The sequence below is a fragment of the Cajanus cajan genome, chromosome 1, assembly GCF_000230855.2.
Source record: "Cajanus cajan strain Asha chromosome 1, NIPB_CcT2T_4, whole genome shotgun sequence".
NCBI lineage: Eukaryota > Viridiplantae > Streptophyta > Magnoliopsida > Fabales > Fabaceae > Cajanus > Cajanus cajan.
Genome location: NC_138517.1, coordinates 86,890,455 through 86,908,352, shown reverse-complemented (window position 1 = coordinate 86,908,352; position 17,898 = coordinate 86,890,455). Strand labels below are relative to the sequence as shown.

Sequence of the window (17,898 nt, the reverse complement as noted above, 5' to 3'; positions counted from 1 at the left end):
ACTCCTACTCCTACTCAACTTATTTATTAATATAAGGCTAGCAAAGTGAAAAACGTGCGCAAGCAAGTACCTATATGGCATATATATCCGTACAAGGCAATGCAGAATGCAGATACCCCATTCCTTTGCCTCTATGATGGCATTAATTATTATATCTCATTCATTTGCATTGCACTTGTAGTTGATTCTCTAGCTGCACCACATGTTTATTTAATGCTTTCCTTTCTAATCATGTTTCCCTTTTTCTGTTCCCACCGTTCTGTCTGCACCAAAAATGAGAGGAAGTAATCTCATGCTGGACCACCTAAGGCTTCTTCCCTTCACTTCTTTTTCTCTGTCAAGTCACTCTGATCTCATGATGTTAAAGCTTTCTGTTCTGTAGGTTTCTTACTGCTGGGATAACCATGATTATTGATTATCATTATATTATATCACACAAATACAAGATCTAAATGATTGGAGACAAAATTTGAAGTTTCCAACTCACTGATTTTTTTCTATAGCTGCTTCGGATATATAGGGGTTGCTTTACCTTTACCCACAGGTGAAAACTGTAATGCTGATACACTAACCCAACAGGTTCTAACACTAATAAGAAGGAAAAAAAAATATTATGTTAATTAAAGAGCTAAACAATCTCGTTTTGCAAAAACATGACTACTGAGCACTAATCACTTCTTCATGAGAAGAAAAAAAATCACCATTATAATGTGTCTTCAGAAAATAAATAAATTAGGATTAAATATATTAATTTCAGTCTCCATAATTTTTTAAAATATTATTTTAGTCTCTAAGATCACCAATAACATATTTGAAATAGAAAAATTGAGATAATTATACACTATCAACTAAATTTAATGTGATATTTTCATAAACATGAATACTAATAAATAGATTTTATCCAATAATATTTGACAAAAATTTTAACAAAATTTGAATATAAAAATTAAAATAAGATTTTTGAAATTACATGACTAAAAAATCAATTTTAAATTTGAAAGATTGAAAATAAATTTACCTTAAATTTGAAGGACTAAAAATATATTTAAATTATGGATTAGTTTTTAAATTTGTTTGCCCTTAAGCACATTTGAAAATGTGTTTTTTTATATATTATTTTTAATCTTTGACAGATTAATTTGGTTATTAAAATTTTTAGAAAAATATATACAATTTATTAAAAAAAACTATTTAAAGGATTACATTTTATAAAATAATTTATTTTAGTCTTTTTTTTGTATTTGACTTTAATTTTTAAGAAAGGATTGAGTCTATTAACATTTTGTAAATTTAAAGTGCAAATATATATGGAAGAAAATGCGAATGATGAATAATTCTAGAACTAATTAAAGAGTTACTTTTTTTTTGCTGTTATAATGTTTGTATTTTCTTTCTACAAAAAAAAATAATGTTTGTATTTTCTGTTTATTTTTCCTTTTATAGCAATACAATTTCGGTCATAAATAATTAATTAGTATAACTATTAAAATTGTTATAATAGTAAAGAGTTTATGTAACTGGCATAATGTTTATTGGTTTTAATTTTAGTGTCGTCATTAATATTGTATACAAGATAATAGAGTCTCAACATGCAGGGACGGAGCCAGGATTTCAATACTGGGGGGCCGAGAATAAATAATATATAATTTATAATAAATGAAAATTAAAGTATCAAAAGCATATAAAAAAAATATAAAAAAAAATTAAAATTGTTGGGGGGGCCGTGGCACCCGTAGGTCCCCCCTTGGCTCCGTCCTTGTCAACATGGTTATAAAATCACTTCATATTTCTATTGTATCAAATATACTCACATTTTTATTTCTACCTATTTCTTTTTGTTTGACACTTGGGTTTCATACACACATGTTTTTACATTGATATAATATTTTTCACTTTAAACTTCAACTTTCATGATTTTGCTTTTGATCATATCTCAAAAGGCTTTTATACCAATAGAGATTATGTGTGCTTTATAAATTTTTATTTCTTTTCATGAACCAATAATGTGAAACTTTATTTGTACCTCACCTCCCCTCAAACAAAGAATTATGGTTTAACCTCCCCTTCAAGGAAAATCCTTTTTTCAAGTATTCAATAATAACCCTTAAAGTTTTAGTCACACCTGTTAATTCTAGATACTTGTACCGTTCTTAACTCATGTCAACAAGACACATCGCCTAACCTCTACACTACTAGGAAAACTTTTGATACAAAGGATCTCACATTTAGATTGACTGCCTCCCATTGCCAAACACTTGTTTGAGACTTTGAGTCAATCACATAGGCAAAACCATCGACTTTCATACTATTGTTGAAAAAAAAAAAACTCTTTCCTTTTTATTTGCAACAATAATGAGAAATACATTAAAATATTATCATAAAGAGATAGAAAATTACACAAAATTTTATATAACATTGTTCAACCTCTCATATTTACGTCATAAGGATGTTCATATTATCTCAAAATGTATTATATGTGTAAAACAAATGTCTATTAATCTCAAAATACTTCAAGTTTTATGGGTGAAACTTAAAATCTCCTTCCTCACAAATATTGTAGATGAAATTTGGCAAAACTTGACAAACTCTTCTTTATAAGTTTTCTGACAAAATTTGGCAAACCTTCATTCATATGACCCCTTCTCTTACTTAGTATGGTGACCCCTTTAACAAGTCGAGTAGTTTTTCTCATCTCAAAAGTCTCTATTTATTGACCTAACATCATAATCTTAAAAGAGAAAATAAATTTTTTAAAATAAATACAATATACTTCAATTCTAAATAATATCTTAAAATAATTAATATATTTTAAAATTTAAACAATATCTTAAAAATTTGAATTTAGAAATTTAAATTATTTTCCAACAATTCCTCCCCTAATTAAAATTCGCATTATGTCAATTTTTAATACTCAAGTGACAGGTTACCGGTGTAACACCTCAATTTCTTTAAAAGGATATTTTTATTAGTAATGGCATTTCTGTAATTATTGAGGACATTTTCGTAATTTTATAAAGGTATTAGGGGCATTTGAGTAACTCGGAACGGGCTGTTCCGAAAGTGGAACGGGCCGTTCTGAGCATTTAAAATAAGCTAAAATTTTAGGTTGGGAACGGGCCCAGAACGGGCCGTTCCAACAAGGAGAACGGGCCGTTCCGGAGGGAGAACGGACCGTTCTGCTGAGTTTGAGAACGGGCCGTTCTAGTTTTGGAACGGGTCGTTCTGCTTTTTGGGAACGAGCCGTTCCGAAATCAATACGGGCCGTTCCGGGTACACCAATTTGCCTATAAATAGGGCCAAGGGGGGTGAAAATTTTATATTGAGCAAGAAGTGGTAATCTTAGAGAGAGAAAGAGGAGAGAGAGAGAGAGAGAGAGAGAAAGAAAGAAAGAAAGAGAGGGAAGAAAGAGAGAATCCAGAGGAGGAGGCCCTGCCCAAGTTCCAGCTCCTGCTTATCCAGGTAAGGGGGGAGTGAGAACCTCGCTCAGGGGTGTGGGGATAATTGTTGGATAGTTGTTTGTCGGATTGGCCCCCAATCCCTTGTCGTTGTTCTGTCTGATTTTCTATTTACTCTATTTTGTTCTTTGTTGAAGGTGTCGTTGTTCTGTTTGATTTTCTATTTACTCTACTTTGTTTTTGTTAAAGGTGCCGTTGTTCTGTCCGATTTTCTATTTATTCTACTTTGTTCTTTGTTGAAAGTAATAAATGAATATGAAATTAATGTTAATAATAAATGAGGTTTAATATGAACAAGAATGCTCTCTGGATCTCTGTGAATTCTTGTGCGGACCTTATGAGGAGTATTTATGACATGATCATGTGAAATATGGACAAATGACATGAGACCTAAGAATGGACTATTGAGACAAACTATGATTATGATACTATGACAAATAATGACATGATGTACTAACTGAAGTTATGTAATAAGTTAAATGTTGAGTTAATGAGATTATAAATGTATGACATGCATCATATGCATATATTACTCCAGGTGTACCTTATGGTCACCCACGACTAACAAGGTGTACCTTAGGGTCACCAGTGATGTAACCAGGTGTACCTTAGGGTCACCAACGATGAATTGTGAATCTTCCGTATGGCGCCACATGCATGCATTTATGAGTTGAGTCCATGACATCATAAGCATGATAAATGAGTATATATATGTGATATTGACTATTTATGTGTATTGTTTACATGTGGCTTATATATGTTGTGTGTGTGTGTGTGTTATCTAGCAGTTATTTCTGCACCTGAAACTGAGTGAGATGTTTCTCACTCCCTTGTTGTTTTTGTATATGTTTTAAATTGTGTTGCAGATGATCAGCATCATGAGGATGTTGGTGATGAGGCTTAAAGGCTTCAATTGGGCATGCTCTGATAGGATGTGACATCGGGGCATAGTTATTTTAGTTTAATATGTTATTGTTTTTATAACTTTAGTTTCTCTTCTTTTGTAATTTCTAACGAAGAGATAACGTAGATAACATGTATAATTCAAGTAAAATATATGTTAAGAATTGTAATTTGAATGTTCTTGATAAAAGACTAAGATGTACATTTTTGTTATATTTTTATTATATGATTTGGGAGTATAAATTAATTCCTAACCAGGAGGCACTGCCACCTTTACTGGAGTTAATTTATATTTCCTTTATTATTATTTGTATATATATGATTTCTTGTTTTACACTAAATTGTATTGAAAATCTTAACTTCTTTTCTTTTATAATTTTTACACTGGAGTTATGATTTATGAGTTACGAATGTGAATCTTCTACCTTGTTATATTTGAAATATTTGTCAACTATGAAAGATTTTATTTTCTCAAAAAGAAGAAAAGAAATATTTTATTGTTACATTTGTTGTATATTAATAATGGGGTAGAGGGTGTCACAACCAGGCTATATAAACCAGACTCTAATACCACTGTACATTGGACACCTGGAATTTACATATACACATGTCTCCACATTTATATGATACTGTCTACTTCAAACATAAATTCTCACGATTTATTTTTTAGTCATCTCCCAAAAGGTCACATACCAATAAAGATTATGTATACTTTTTAAATATTTATTTCTCTTCATGACCCAACGTTGATATGTCACTTTGTTTGTACACAAACATCTTTTCTCTTTACCTTATTTCAATTTCGCCAAATATGAGGTGGACTCTTTTTCCTCTTTTTGATTTCTTTTTTACTTTCAAGCTCCTGAAAGCAAGGTATGAATTTTCTTTTTACGTTATTATTCATGTCATGTGACCCTTTTGAACATTTTTATATTTTGATATTCTTTTATCATTTGTTATATTTTGATTTGTTTTAAGGTTTTAAAATCTAAAGGATTTATCAGAAGAAGAAAAAAATTAAACGTGTTTATATCCACTGTTAACTAAACATTACTTTCCAAATTATTTTATTTTATGGCTTTGATTTGGTCAATGTCGTGATAAAATATGTTAGAATTTTATGGTATCAAAGTTGTTCATTGTTTATTTTTAATCTTTGGCATTGGTTTGTCATGTTTGACTTGTGTGTGATTTTGTAGAGAATAATTAATTTAATCTTAAAATTATACCTCATTGTCATTGGTCTTTAAAACTGAAGAAAATTAAAATAAATATATGATTTTATTAAAATCGTTAATTATAGTTCCATTTCTTTTTAACCATCGGTTTGTGTTAATAGAGATTTATTTTTATTTATTTATTATTTTTGAAAGTTCAAGACTATTAATTACTCTTTATTTATTAATTATACTCTTTCCTGGTAATTATCTTTTAATTAATTTATAAATTGACAACTAATATACATTTATCATAGACTAAAATTGAAAAGAAATATATAATAAAAAAACATCAAAATTGTTTTATGAAAAAGAAGAAAAATTTATTGCATTTCTTAATTTGTATATAAAAATCATAAAACAACTAATGAAAGTGATACATTTTTTATTTTGATTTATATTCTAATGACTTAAATGATAATAATAACATATGTAGGAAAGACAGTGTGGTAAAGACAATAAATGTCCCATATCATTCATCCCATTTAGTATAGGTATTCATTTAGTTAATATTCATAAATTTTATATATAAATCTAGGTATCTATGAATATTCATGAATTTTTGATAAAATGTAAAGTTTTAAACAAAAATAATTTAAAATTATTATATTAAAAAAATTGTAACATATATTTATAATAAAAATAAATAGGTGATATATATATATATATATATATATATATATATATATATATATAAATTAGACCAAACTATTTTACATACAACTTTTTTAATAATTTTAAAATATGGATGTAGGTACAAATACTTTATATATATATTTATTATTAATAGAATAGACATTTAATTATCTGTTATAAATCAGCATTTATCTTAAATACATTCTTTTTTCTACTTGTTTAAAGATTAAAAAAAATTAAGGAATTAAGTGAAACCTTCAAACAAAATTTAGAGAGAAATTTTATTTAGTTTCAAAGGATAAAAGATGATGTAAAAGCCAATTAGAATTTCATACACCAAATTGTTCATTTACTCAATCTTTGTGCCATTGACCATTATTGATTTGTGTGATGTGTGAAGGCAAACTATATAGGTTTGAGAAGAGTAGATGGTAGATGAAGCCCTAGAACTACAATGGCAGCAACAAGCACTCTGACACAACCTTCTCCCTAATGCTACAAGTGCAGAGAGTCGCATCTAGCACGAGTGAGTGTGCACGTTGAAACAAGTGTTTTGTTTTTGTTGCAGCAAAAAGCAACGACACTTTCTTTGCTCGTAACTACAACCAACCTAACTCCAAGTCAGTGGTCAACACCGTCTCAGTTCAAGATTTGACACAGGAACTACTAATATCTTGATTGTGCTATTTCATTCAACCCTCACATGTTCTTTTATAGCTGTTAATGGTGTCACTTGGACATAGGTAAACCATAATAATTATTAAAAAAATATATTTGGATAAAATCTATCAGTTTATAAGAATATATTTATTTATCCAATATTTTCTAGAATAGACCTGAAATAAAAAATCATAAAAGAAATATTAAAAAAAACTATTTTGTTCAAAATTCAAATAAATATTCTAATTAAAATAAAACCTAAAAAGATTTGCATAAAATACGGTACACTCTGATTGTGTTACTTTAGAAAGAAGAGGTCTCTATGAATTAAAAATTAAAAAACAAGAACTTTTTTATCTGAAGAATCTGATTTGCATAAAACACGAATGTCAAAGTATATTATCGGATGTGTTGTAAAAATTAAAATTCAAGTCTAATTCATTATTATCTATGATAATTTTTTTTTAGATATGACTTTTTAAAAATTGACTCAATTTATTAGTTTATTTTTACATTAATAATGTTAAATAAATTAATAAATCTAATTCAAAATAAATTAATAATTTTTTTAAAAATACAAAATATTTTCTTTTTGCATCATAAAAAATAATTTACTTTATTAACATTAAAATTTAGAGTTTAAAATTTTTTAAAAAAAAAAAAAAAAAAAAAAGTAAACGAAATAACTCATACAGATCTATGTAAGTTAACCTACACTCTCACACAAGTTTTTAATGAAAAAGATAATCTTATCTTAAAAAAAAAATTTAAATACTTATCATTCTAATTTAAAATATTCTAAATAATTAACCATAAAGATAAAAGAAAATGACACAACAAATACTAGAGTTTTTATTTTCAATTTCTTGATTTCATACAAACAAAAAGAATGTAAAAAATTTAAGTATAGTGAAAAAGTCAAAATATTGATAATTTAATTTTTTTTACAAATTTACTTATTAATTATTTTATCAATAATATATATTCTTTATTATTATTATATAAATATACTTAAATGGTATGACCTATCAAGCATAACCGTGTAAGTCTAACTTTTTTAAAATAAATAGAATTTTTAAAAGTGTAAATCTGTTTTTTATTAAATAAGCACCAGACTAGACTTGGATCAAAATAGACCCATGTTTAATTTCCAACTTATTTTCGTTCCTATTCAGAATTGATATATCCAATACTTGTAGCAATCAAGAACGAGGATCGAACTTTTACTTTCTTAAGAACTAATGTGGTCATCGACAAAATTCTCATACAAATTTAAGAATAATATAAAAAAAAATATGCTAAAATTAGCTAAATAAATTTATCTAAAAATACATTTAAACATTACAAGATAAATTTAATTTGTACATAAACTTATTAATAAAAATAATTCTTGTACACTGCTACAAAACTTATTTTTAACATGTGCATAATTAAATTTTAATTGATAAAACTTGTTTTTCTATTATCTTTCTCCTAAAAGTAATTTTAGAAAACAAATCTACACTAAAAAAAATACGATGTCTAATTATTTACAATACCACTGTTCACATATTTTGCTGAAACATTGATCGGCTTTATATAATTTTGACCAGCAAATAAGAACGCAAATGCCCATAAATTTACTAATCATCCCACTAAACCATATGAAAATATATATCTAATTACATCAAAATTATACCGTAATTTTAAGAAAACCATTTTAATTTGGCATATACTATTTTATTTTTTTAGCTTCATAGAAGATTTGCGAATAAAAAATGAATTGGGAATTTGCCTAGCTGCCCTTTTAAAAATATAAGTTGGCATAGAATGTGGACACCCACGAGCAGTGTTTTAAAACCCGGACCGACCCGGCCGGTCGAACCGGTTGGACCGGGAACCGGTGGTCCAGCCGGTCCGAATCTGAAGTTGGATCGGTTATGCAGTCGACCCGTTTCAAACCGGATTGAACCAGTCAATTTTCCAGTTCAACCGGTGAACCGGTGGGTCAAACCGGTTCAACCACTTTTTTTTTTTTTATAAATTTTTTAAGGGACCATAAATCACAAAAATAATAATGAAAATTGAATCTCTTAATGAAAAAGCAAGGAGTCTTATTAAATATAACAATGACTACTTGTTCTAATATATTTGTTTGCAATATATACAACTTAAATAACTTTTATAGTATATTATTAATTTTAAATTATATATTTAATAATTCAATATCTATGTAAATATTACATATATTATTTTGTGATATTAATTGCAAGCATATTATATATGTACATATTATTTATATTTTTAATTTGTATTAATATACCGTTTAACATGTAATTTTTTTTATGTATTTTTTTACAAAATAAAAATAAAAATAATTTTAAATAAGATAGAAAAATTTAAATTTAAAATAAGATATGAATTTATTAAAATTTATAAGTATAAATATATTTAATATGAATATTTTTTAATATAAATAAATAAAAATCGAGTCATGCGGTTCAATCAGTGACCCACCGATTCAACCTTTGACCCACTGACCCAATACCTTAACCGGTTCGATGACCGGTCCGGATTTTAAAACTATGCCCGCGAGTTAACTCATTTTTATGTGTGGACCTTTCCGTGGCTGTGCAAGGTAAGCTTACCCATACACCCTCCTCTACTTTCAGCTATAGCAATAAGGGCTCAAGTTGATAAGCAATCTACTCAAACTATGTCTCAAATCTCGAATAAGTAATAAGTAAGCTGGTATATGACATCATATTCAATCCAATCAATGAAAGATAAAGAAATCAAAGACATAAATCAAAAATGAGGTCCCTTAATAACCATCTTGCAGTTCTCATATTCCTGAAACCAATAAAAGAAAAAAAGAGGAATCACTTAATCCGCAAGAAGAAAATATTATAACTTGTGACCAACATTAGTAACATACTGAAAATGCATATATCAAAAATCAGACACGAAACAATACAAACAGGAAGCATTGCCATTGACACAAGTTTTTATGAATTAACTCATGAAAACTCTTCCTCTGAATATTTGAATCAAATAACATAATTTTTCTACACTGTCCAGAGCTGAATTGTCATTTACCAATTGCAGCAAACAACAGTACTATTGTGATTGAGCAGCTTAGAGAACTGCCAAAACAAAAACCTAGTTGCATGTTGATAGTCTTTCGTGGGGTATTCACTCAAGGTCTTGAGACAGGACATACCTAAGTGTGTATAATCATTTTATCGCTGAGATTTAAAAAGATTGGTTGAAGGCTCAGTCTTGAGGTTTCATGGCAGGAAAGAGAAGAACCTCCTGTCACCAAAAAGGACAGAACATAGTAAGAAATTGTGAAAAGAAAGTAAGCATGCAGATAAAGAAAGAGCAAAAACCTTGATATTCTGTGAATCTGTCAGTAACATTGTCAACCGATCAATACCCAAACCCCAACCACCAGTAGGTGGCAAACCATACTCCAGAGCTGTACAAAATGTTTCATCCAGGGCCATGGCTTCATCATCGCCTGACTGCCGATCCTGAAATGTAAAACAAATAACAGTTACTACTGATTTTCTATTTTTTTTTATAAAAAAAACTAACAATTAGAGCACAGTACATATTACAGTTGTATCAAATTTCATTACCTTTAATTGTTCAGCAAATCTCTGTCGTTGTACTACAGGGTCGTTCAATTCAGTATATGCATTGCAAACCTGAAAAGTAGCAGTGGTCAGAAGCATGATTCCGTTTTATTTCAAATAATAATCACCTAAATGCAATGGTCTTACTTCACGTTTACTGACAAACAATTCAAAACGTTCAGTCAGGCCTGGTTTTGATCTGTGCCACTTTGCTAAAGGACTCATTATCTCAGGATGGTTTATGATGAATGTAGGATTTACACACGTTTCTTCCAAAAAGTGACCCACAAGCTGTAATATGAAAAGAATATAATTACATTTCCTGCAGATACCTCGTAAGAGGCTCAAAATAAGGAATAAAATACATTAACAAAGTGCATTAATTAGAATTGTGCAAATTAAGAACCGAAATTATGTCCATAATTAAGCAACAAGTAGAGTTAAAATATAAAAACGTGAAAAAATAATAGACCAGAATTGTACCCAAGCTTCACTAAACCTGCAGCCACATTATAGAAATTAATGTAACAATTCACTAAATAGAAACATCGGAACTCTTAACTGGAAATTACAATATTACTAGAATGACTAGCTGCTCTTTTACAATGACTAGAATGCCTATACACTATATTTCTATCCCCCACCCAACCATTCATTCATATATATTTCATTTTCCCATGCATAACACAGAAAATTGATGCTTTTATAGCCAACATCTGAACTCTTGACCTGGTCTTAATATCACTGAGAAACAGGGCCATTTAAACATTTGACCCATTTTCTGACAAGGAAAACGAAAGTAAATAATCTTTTACATTAAAGCAAAATTCAAAAACAAAGTAGATAATTATTTATATAAAAAGGAAGAAGAAAGGAGATTACTTTATCCAACAAACGAGCAGTTGTCTCAGGTGGGGGACATTTGATCTCATACTTCAAGCACGCATCCTTCAAATATTGATTAGCTTCCTCACTCAACAAGTCTTTGGGAATATTTAGGCCTGCCATCTTCTCTAATTCGTCAATCATGTCAATCCTTCTGTAACCATTAAAAATCCAAATCTATCATTCAACATCAGAATAGAATTATAATGACCATCAGCATCCAGATAATGTACACCACGCACCTAAAAGGTGGCGTAAAGTCAATTTCAATAGGTTCCTTATCAACCCCATCTGCATGATACTTAATCTTATAGCTGCCTTTGGTAAGTTCCTTAACCATACCTGTTTAATGATTTTCACATCATCACAGGTGACTTGAGAAGATATATAATAGAGAATTAATATCAACATGACAATAAAAACACTAGTTGAATTCTTACCACTCAACATTTGCTCTGTTATATCCATTAAGTCGTTATAGTCCTTATAAGCCATATAGAACTCACAGGTAGTAAACTCAGGATTATGGGTCAAATCTATGCTCTCATTCCTAAATTGTTTGCCAATTTCATAAACACGATCCAGTCCACCAACAACTAACTCCTTAAGATACAGTTCTGGAGCAATTCGCATGAATAACCTCATGTTAAGATCATTGTGGTGTGTTACAAATGGACGGGCTGCAGCTCCACCAGCAATCATGTTCATCATTGGTGTTTCAACCTGAAAGTGATGCATAAAGTAAGGGAATGGAAGGAAAGAAACCACAAGATTCAGCAACAGAATACTTGGACACTGAACAAACCTCCAAGAAATCAAGGTCATCAAGAAACCTCCTAATGTAAGAAATGATCTTAGACCTGGTCTTGAATATTTCTCGAACCTCTGTATTAAGCATCAAATCCAAATGGCGTAACCGATACCTAGTTTCCTAAAAAAAATTAATTGAGTTGTCAGCACATGAATATTAAGTGAAAGATGAAGCAAACAGGAGAAAAGACATTTCCTCTTTAGCTTCTACAGATAAGAGTAATCAAAGCATGTTTATTATACCAAGCAGAAAATATAGCTGATAGAACATTAAAAGAAAACAATTCAAGTTTCAAAATTACAAATTACTGTGTCCCTGTACAATTACAGACCAAGATCCTCTAAAGTTAGAGGCAATCTTAATCATTAAATTGGGAAAAAAAATTCAAAAACTGAAGGGGAAAAAATTATTGTCCCTCTCAAGCATGAGGAACCTCACTGTAGACCCCCTTAGGTAGGAATCATTTCCTTGATGCAATGTGAGATGCTGTTAAGTTTATGATCATGAACAAAGAATCCCTTCATTCATCGCCCCCAGCCACATTCACACAGTTGTCTAGACCAAAGGATATCCTATGAAGATCTGGTCACCAATTCAGTCAAAAATATCAGAAGACAAATTTGTGAGTCAATTTTTCAGGAAACTGGGTCATTACATCATCAAATTTGTTCAGGTTCTAAAATTTTTAATAAAAAATTTTAATATGAAATAATCTTAAGGTCTGAACCATTCATATATGTAGAGGAGCTGGATCCTACAATCATATCGGCCTTTGCTATCAGTTAGTGATCCAATAAAAAAAATATGATTTACCATACACACAATCAGGATTAGGCCATCTCCAATCAGAATTTTTAACTGTTTTCTTAAATATAAGAACTGAATCTTGTAATTTTACCATTGGAACAGTCTGACGTGTCATCCATGGTGTAAGATCTATTCTTATATAAGAACCCTTAAGAACCGGGTTCTTAAACAAAAAAGGAAGAAAGTGGGTCTATTGTGGAACCCACATATATTTAATTAAGAACTCAAATTATGTTCTTTCATTGGAGAACAATATAGAAAAGCTCTTAAACCCTAAGTGGTATTGAGGGACCCATTAAAAGTATACTAAGAACCCAACATGGGTTCTACCATTGGAGCTGCTCTTAAATTAAATTAAAGCACTACCTCAACTCCCCAGGAAATTAAATTTTTCATTCTGCAAGGCAGTTAAAAACTGCCTGCCAATCAATACTGCCATACAATTCAAGAAAATCAATCCATTTTGTGTCATTGACAGCAATTGCAAGTTGCAACCAACATGAAGAGAATCACAAAACGGAGAAATAGAATGAAAAAAACAAAAACCCATTAAATCAGAAGAATTAAATTAAATAAGAACAAAATGAACCACTAGGGTCAGCCTAGCGGTGAAGGGTTGAAGCAATATGTGCAGGGTCCTAAATTTTGAACCTTGTTGTCATCATTGTAATTTCTATGGATAAAACAAAATAAATACAGAATATACTTATACTTAACAACAACTATACATTTCAAAGAGAAAAGACAAACACACGCAGCACAAAGGAAAAGTGTGAATAATAATGTCAACCATCCATCTATCTCAATTTCATTTCCTATCCTTAACCATAACCACCAAGGAGTAAGATAAATCATATTCCAATATTTTCTCAATTACATATGCACATCCATGACATTACCATTGTCCCAATATTGGTCCCAACAACATGGGCGTATATACAAATTTTTTAAAACACTAAAAACAACAAAAGTATCTATAACAGTACACATTCCAGCTAATAATACCTGATCCTTCAAAATATATGTTTCAGGATTCCTGGTACTTCCCGGTACCCATGGATTTCTCTGCAGATCATTAAAGATGTAACAACATCATTACATATGATCATCAAACAGTATCAAAAAATAAAATAAAATAATTATCCTAACCTTCATATTTGCATTATCAGCAGCAGCAGCAGACTTTTGCCTCGGCATCATATGCAAACAATGAGACAACACCACAAAGGTCTTAGGGAAAATACTGAGTTCACCCTTCTTGCTTTTACCTGGATAATTAAACAAGAGAAAGCTGAAAAAACTGACATTAAAGAGTGCACAAACTTGTGATTCAGAATATAATACTTTATAGTTTAGAACACATACTAACTATGGAGACTTAGAATAGAAAAATGTATGCCTGATTAGCAGGATTTAGCCCTTTTGTAATAAATAAATAAAAAGCACAAGTGTACAACAAATACGGTTCTAAATTTTGGCAATTAGCAATGTGACATTGCAAGTCTTAAGATAGATCATTTAACAATATTAAATAATCAGAACAGAATTTAGACCGTTACTTATTCCTGTTTACCTAAACTTAATTCATTTTAAAAATAATCCTTATTCTCATAATTGTGTGTACATCAAGGTCATAGAATTATACACAGACCTTATGTGTATGAAAGGAAGTAAAAATACAAAAAAGATAGATAGATAAATGAAAGTTTGTAGCATCACAAACCTGGAAACCCAGTGATACCAACTATGTCGCCACGCTTCACATTAGAATGGAACTTGGAAAATTCAGGCTCATCCAAGTCCGATTTACTGCATTGGTGAGATATCAGTTATTTCATCCATCCAACTAAAATCAAACAGGATAAAAGAAAAGAAAATATAGGTTCAATACGTCTAAGTCAAACATCAAGGTAACAAGGAAAGCCACATAACTTGACATTATAACAAGGAGTATCACAGAATAATGGAATATAAATTAACCACTTAAAGTTACATTTTACATATTTGAATTATTACCACAAAATATTCAACCTTTTATAATGCTAGCACTGTAGAACCTAACCAAAGTAGTATAAAGAACAATATGTAAAATCAATGGTACAATATCAAAAGACTGCCCCTTCTTCATTACATATTAGCCTATGGTATGCGTAGCAAAATTATAATAAAAGACTCATTATCGATAATGCAGATCAAGCTAAAGAGTGTAAAAAAATAGCACGACTGGATTTCCATAAGATATTATTTCAGGATAATATGGCGTGTGTAATGTTTCAGATTATTCCTCTAAAATAATCATTTAAGAAAAATGTTCAATCATGACTAATACTAATATGCTTTTTCATCTGCTTCAACAACAACATGTGTAAGAAGTCTAATAATATATATTATTTCGATACATATCGTTGCACCATCATCATCCCTAAATGCACAAAGTAGAACTACAATATTGGGTACCTTGCATCGGCCATAACCTGAACCTTGAAACCGCCACCATGCAGGTCATAAAAGACAAGCTTTGAACCAGAGGCACGCTTGTGCATGATTCGGCCTGAAATGCAGAAAGATTATTAGAATCAACATACAGCAACAGCCAAACAACAAAACTATCAACACAGAAACTGCTGATTACCAGCCAAAGACACAGAGACATCCTCGAGGTGCTGCCCGTCGCTTAAACTTCCATATTCCTTAATGTATTGATCAACAGACATAGTGACAAAGAATTTGTGAGGATACGGGTTCTTCCCCTCTGCCTTTTGAACTGAAAGATGCTTCAGTCTATTCTCAAGGTATTGCTGCAATGAAATCACCCTAAAAATTACAACAACAAAAAAAGTAATTCATCAAATATTTACTGCAGTGACAAAAGTGGAACTATACAGTTGGGTCCATATCATCGTCATCAGCAGGTGCAGATTTGCTGTCCTTAGCCTTCTGCATTTCAGCTGCCTAGAAATAATAATATAAAATAAAATACATTAAAAACAAAACTCCATTTTTATAAGAAATCGAAATCTAATGCAAAGAATAACAAAATCTTACTCAAATTGGTAAAAATAAAAAATAAATAAATAAATAAATAAAAGATTTTTTGGTGAAGATGGAAATGAGATGTACCTTTTTGGCTTTCTCCTCCTCCTTCCGCTTCCTTTCTTCTTCTCTCTGTTTGTTCTTCAGTTCCCGCTTCAGGGCACTGCGCAGACAAAAAAATCAGTTGAGCTGAGGTAGGGTCATTGTGAATTGAAATTCGCATTGAGATAAAGGCTTTCGAGCACTGACTTCTTGCTTATGGTTTCGCCGGTGCCGGTAGACGGCGCCTCCGATGGAACTTCCATAGTTGGAGGAAGGTTGAAAGAGTTTGGATGTGAAAATGAAAACAACTAGGGTTTTGCTGAGTCACTCTTCGTGAACAAATAGTTCTGTCTTCATTTTGTTAATTTTTTTTTTTTTGGTATGATTAAAGAAATTGGGCTTGCACTTGTAGGGCTGAATAGGGCTTACCGTATCGTGTTAAAATGTTTTTTTTTATATTTTTTATTCATTTCCTTATGTTGTAACCAAAAATATTCATTTACTTAAATTTTTATTAAAAAAAATAGGAAAAATGTGATTTTTTTCGTATTTAAACTTGCCTAATTAACTTCAAATAGTTGTATTATGAGGTTGTATTGGCAGTTGGGGAATATTAAGTTCTCGTTATACTTTTGTAAGAACTTAAGATTGGATCTATTTAATAAAAAAATTAATTAAAGGTTTACATTTACATGGTTTAAAATCTTACTAATAAAGCATAATTAGGAAAGATTAATTTTCTCACTTTCAACTTGTTTTTTTATAATAAAAAAAATATTTATATTTAAATTATCATGTGTTTGAGAAAACAGCTTCTTTTCTATAGTTTTAATAAATTATCATGTGTTTGAGAAAATAGTTTTAAAGTTAATTAATTTTATAAATTTTAAAATATTTCTTAATATACAACATTATATGTGAAATTAATGTCTTTCTCTTTTTTGTCTTTTAACAATATCTTCAATCATTTATTTAATGTAACTCTTGGCATTGCAACATAAAATTGGTCATGGGAGCAAACAAAATAAGGAAGATATATACCAACATCTTTAATGATTGATTTTGACTTTTATTAATAGTCATTACAAAATATATTGACAACAAAAATTGTTTACATTGAAATTTGAATATGATCGTATTATCTAAAGGTGTTGATGACAATCTAGGAATATACACTTTCAAGCATTTTTTAATATAATTTATACTTCAATAACAAATTTATCCATTTTGTAATGAACAATTGATTACATTGCAAAAGTTAGTTGATTGATTTATTTCTAAGTAAGATAAGAGGTACTCCAACTTTGAGTCTTAAGATATGATTTGGCAAATAAAAAATATTAATGGTGTTAAAAAAATTTAGAGTGGTTATATCATTTAACCCATCAAAATCTCCACTAACAAATAATAGATTATCAACACTTAAATACTCATTATCATCCCTTGATATTACGGTCAACATATAATTATTTATTTGTTCAATTCTGACATTTCTTTCAATGCTAATACTACTCCTATTTTGAAAGAATTTTGAATTATTGAAACCTATCATAAAAGATGGATATGTTGAGTTCAGAAAGTTGCAATGGAGTTACCTTGGCCTTTTCAAAGCAAATTATCATGAATTTGCATATTGATATCCACATCGTTTGTTTCATCATATGTCTCATCATCTTCCAAAACAAAATCATAAAAATTCTCTGTCTCGTTGATATTTGTAGCGAAAGTATCCATTAATAATCTCATATTGGTAATTAATTTCATCACTTCACAAAAATCTCATAGTATGATGAATTAACTGTAGCATTGACTACTTTTTTGCCCGTAAA

General features: G+C 29.9%; 1 protein-coding gene across 1 annotated transcript; it reads right to left on the bottom strand.

Moving 5' to 3' along the window:
- Window positions 1-9,543: 9,543 nt before the first annotated feature.
- Window positions 9,544-16,437, bottom strand: ATKRS-1 (lysyl-tRNA synthetase 1). Its single transcript, XM_020375330.3, has 17 exons — window positions 16,277-16,437; window positions 16,115-16,190; window positions 15,878-15,946; window positions 15,627-15,792; window positions 15,452-15,545; window positions 14,718-14,803; window positions 14,144-14,262; window positions 14,000-14,059; window positions 12,182-12,307; window positions 11,817-12,099; window positions 11,619-11,718; window positions 11,374-11,530; window positions 10,639-10,782; window positions 10,495-10,563; window positions 10,243-10,386; window positions 10,074-10,165; window positions 9,544-9,703 (listed from the first exon to the last, which is right to left on the bottom strand). The coding sequence occupies exons 1-16, from the start codon at window positions 16,330-16,332 to the stop codon at window positions 10,127-10,129; spliced, it is 1,788 nt and encodes a 595-aa protein (XP_020230919.2). The 5' UTR covers window positions 16,333-16,437; the 3' UTR covers window positions 9,544-9,703; window positions 10,074-10,126.
- Between the last annotated feature and the right edge of the window lie 1,461 nt (window positions 16,438-17,898).